We start from the raw sequence: 3,832 nt of genomic DNA, 5'->3' as shown, positions 1-3,832 counted from the left end.
GCTATGCTCTTGTTTTTCATTCTTTATCTTACTCTCTCCTTACATTAATAGGATATATTTTTTAATGCACTTTTGAAAAGTCTTAAATCCTCCCTCTTTCCTCATGCTCTCTTTCCTATTTGCATGTCTCATATATATCATGTAGACTTAAAAGAAAAAAAAATGGTTACATACTCTCCTCTCTCTCTCTCTCTCTCTCTCTCTCTCTCTTTCTCTCTCTCTCTCTCTCTCTATTATACACACACACACACGCGCTTGTTTTTTCTTAAGAAACCTCGTATTTTGTGTTCTTTCCTTTCTTTCTCAACTCGTGTGCGCACGCATGTGTATATGAAATTCAAGTTGTGGCAAAAAATAGTATCCAAATAGCCATACCAAGGGAAAAAATCCATACAAAATAATCATGCTGCTAAAACTTGAAAAATCTAAGTGTGACTTCTTATAATATACAACCCTTTTGAGCATCACTATATATAGAAATAGGCTCCCATATCTTTTCATGCTATAAACCATTCTGTCTTATTCCTGAAGATCCTCCTCCTCCATTCTCTAAGAGAAATTAACCTGACAGCCATAAACCTGTGAAGCTCCCCGTTGATATTATGAACAGAGAGCTGCCTGTATTAACACCACACCATTTACAAGATTGTTTACTAGTCTTCCATACACACACTTATAAATCCAACCACGCCTTCTTCCAAAATTCACATTTCCTTTTCCTTGGGATTGCCTTCTCCTTGCTGCATCACAGCATGGGGATTGCCTTCTACTTGCGTCTGCATGTCAAGGAAAACAGTTACACACATATCACATTAAGCGAGCAAAGTAAGTATAAGAGGCCCTTCAAGTGGGGCAAGAGCAACACGCATCATCAAATTAGGATCAACAATGCTGCTAAATAAGCACAATTCCTTTCCTACTTCTACTGCTGCAAATAAAAAATGCACACTAAATATTCCCCGTAAGCATATTGTACTTACAGATAAGCGATAAGCGTACCTGTGCATCCAACTCGGTCAATTGAATCGGAAGTTGTGATTCAGGTATTTCTAGAGTGATGCAATTGGGAAAGAAGCCAGGCACAATCGTGTCCACAATTGCAGAGCTCATAATCAAACGTAGCCATGAGCGTCTCTTGAGAGTTTCTTTAAGCAGTCCAAGCAGTAACTGTGTGTGAGACCTCTGCTCATGTATGTCATCAATGAAGATTGCCGAATAATGTGAAAGATCTGTGTCAAGGCTCAACTCTCCAAGAAGATGGACTTCGCTCATAAACTTGATAGCAGTCCCTGTCCTGAAACAAGAATACCGTGGCTTCTCCAAAGCAAACCCTACAAGAGTGCCCAATTCTACTCCCATTTCGTTAGCCACTCTCTGAGCTATACTTATCAAGTTCCGAGCACTTCCGGGTTGCGGGCATGCAATCATCCGGGTATCACCATAACATCCTGCATCAACAAGATATTGGGGGATTTGGCTAGTTTTGCCCGACCCTTTGTTGCCAACTACCAAAAGCACTTGGTTGTTTGCGATTGCAGCAATGAAGCTATCTCTCATGTTAGAAATTGGTAGTGTCCTTCTCCGCATTCGAATGCTATAAGCAAAGGAAGCTTCAATGATTTTGAAGAGCTTGCGAAGAAACGGGATAGAGAGCTCCATCCCTCTGCGTCTAATAAGATTTGCAAATAAGCTGAGGGAGTGGTCACTCTGTCGAGCAATTTTGATGACGGAATGTGTGAGGGTACCGACGGAAGACCCATTAAGATCGGGATGCTGCTGCAGCAGTTGTCTAGACACGAGATCAGTAAGCTGGTCATGGAGGCGTTGTTCATCTACTGGGGGTGGAAGCTCTGCGTTGAGGCGATGGATGGATTCTACAAGGGGATGGATTGAAGATCCAACATCATGATGCAGCTGCAACAATTGTGTGCCCTGCACAGACCCAACGTCATGATGATGCATTAATTGTGTGTCCTGCATTGAATAGCCAAGAGCACTTCATGAGTCGTGATAATTAGGATCAACAATGTTACCAAAAATAGCAGTCTTAGAATAAATAAACAATTTCTAATGCCGCAACGTCAATGCAAGTTAAGAATGCACGTAAGCATGTATCAAAGAAGTGTACCTTGGCATAAACCTCAGCCAATTGTATCGCTTGTACAGGAAGTTGTGATTCAGGTATTTCTAGAGTGTTGCAATTGGGAAAGAAGCCAGGCACAATCGTGTCCACAATTGCAGAGCTCATAATCAAACGTAGCGATGAGCGTCTCTGGAGAGTTTCTTTAAGCAGGCCAAGCAGTAACTGTGTGTCAGCCCTCTGCTCCTGTATGTCATCAATAAAGATTGCCGAATAAGCTGAAAGATCTGTGTCGTGGCTCGATTCTCCAAGAAGATGGACTTCGCTCATAAACTTGATAGCAGTCCCTGTGCTGAAACAAGAATACCGTGGCGTGTCCAAAACAAACCCTACAAGGGTACCCAATTCTACTCCCAATTCATTGGCCACTCTCCGGGCTATGCTTATCAAGTTGCGAGCACTTCCAGGCTGCGGGCAAGCAACCGTCTGGTTATCACCATAACATCCTGCATCAACAAGATATTGGGGGATCTGGCTAGTTTTGCCCGACCCTTTCTTGCCAACTACCAAAAGCACTTGGCAGTTTGCAATTGCAGCAATGAAGCTATCTCTCATATTAAAGACTGGTAGTGTCCTTCTCCACACTCGAATGCTATAAGCAAAGGAAGCTTCAATGATTCTGAAGAGCTTGCGAAGGAACTGGATGGAGAGCTGCGTCTCTAATTTGCTTCTGATAAGATTTGCAAACAAGTTGAAGCAATGGTCACTCTGCCGAGCAATTTTGATGATGGAACGTGTGAAGGTATCGACAGAAGAACCATATAGATCAGGATACTGCAGCAGTTGGCTCGACACGCGATCAACAAGCTGGTCATGGATGCGCTGCTCATACACTGGATGTGCAAGCTTAAGCTCTGCGTCTAGGCAATGGCTGGACTCTGCAAGGGGACGGATTGAAGATCCAACATCATGACGCAGCTGCAGCAATTGTGTGCCCTGCGCAGACACAATATTTAGGTCACCCTTCTCGTTCGTTTCAACAGCAGATGCAAGATCGCCCTTCGTGTGTTCTTGTGTGTCCTGGGCAGATGCCTTCTCGACCCCTGTGTGTTCTTGTATGCCCTGCAAAGATGCAATATCGCCCTTCTCGTCCATCTCTGCTAACACTGCCAAATGAAGCAAACGGGAACAAGGGGAAAGGGCGGGAGGACAAATTTCAAATTAGAGCTTCGCTTAGGGGCCTTCCACACGGAGAACGTATATGCGAATTTATAGCCCTTCTTTTCAATTGGGCATCATCCAATCGTTGCAGTGCCTTTGGTATCATTTGGCACATGACCATAGAGTGAAAGCTCCATATTACGACAATTGAAAATGGGGAAGCTCAATCTTGAGCTACTCTTCACATTTTTCAGTGCAACGCAGAGTTGATTTCGGAGGAGATTCAATAATAAAAGCGACATGGCTTCTAGCGACCAGTCAAGCGCTCACGTTAACATTTTCGATTTTGACGTATTAAAAAAATGTGTACCGAAAAGGCACGATGAGAGAGCTCCAGTAAAAGGACGGCAAGGTGTGGGTTTTGAACATGAATCTCGGCCAATTACATGACTCCATGTCAGTTGACAACTCCATCTACGATGTTCTTGAAATGTGACACGTTTATCTCATATAATTGTCTCTAAACTGGGGGCCATCCACTTACTCGGCCCTTTACCCTGACATTCACAACCAAACACTTTCATGTATGCC

At 43.5% G+C, this 3,832-nt stretch overlaps 1 protein-coding gene across 2 annotated transcripts; it reads right to left on the bottom strand.

Moving 5' to 3' along the window:
• Window positions 1-351: 351 nt before the first annotated feature.
• On the bottom strand, window positions 352-3,288 carry LOC147443452 (uncharacterized). Of its 2 annotated transcripts, none has more exons than XM_086529871.1 (3): window positions 2,129-3,288; window positions 1,000-1,974; window positions 352-776 (listed from the first exon to the last, which is right to left on the bottom strand). In XM_086529871.1, the coding sequence occupies exons 1-3, from the start codon at window positions 3,233-3,235 to the stop codon at window positions 705-707; spliced, it is 2,154 nt and encodes a 717-aa protein (XP_086385997.1). In that variant the 5' UTR covers window positions 3,236-3,288; the 3' UTR covers window positions 352-704. The 2 variants fall into 2 exon arrangements, with proteins under 2 accessions (XP_086385997.1, XP_086385998.1); XM_086529872.1 differs by having other exon boundaries at window positions 1,000-1,932.
• Between the last annotated feature and the right edge of the window lie 544 nt (window positions 3,289-3,832).

This window comes from Adiantum capillus-veneris, chromosome 14 (assembly GCF_014529385.1).
Source record: "Adiantum capillus-veneris isolate H3 chromosome 14, ASM1452938v2, whole genome shotgun sequence".
Classification (NCBI taxonomy): Eukaryota; Viridiplantae; Streptophyta; class Polypodiopsida; order Polypodiales; family Pteridaceae; genus Adiantum; species Adiantum capillus-veneris.
Note: the sequence above shows the minus strand (reverse complement) of the source record. Positions and strands in the feature narration are given on the sequence as shown.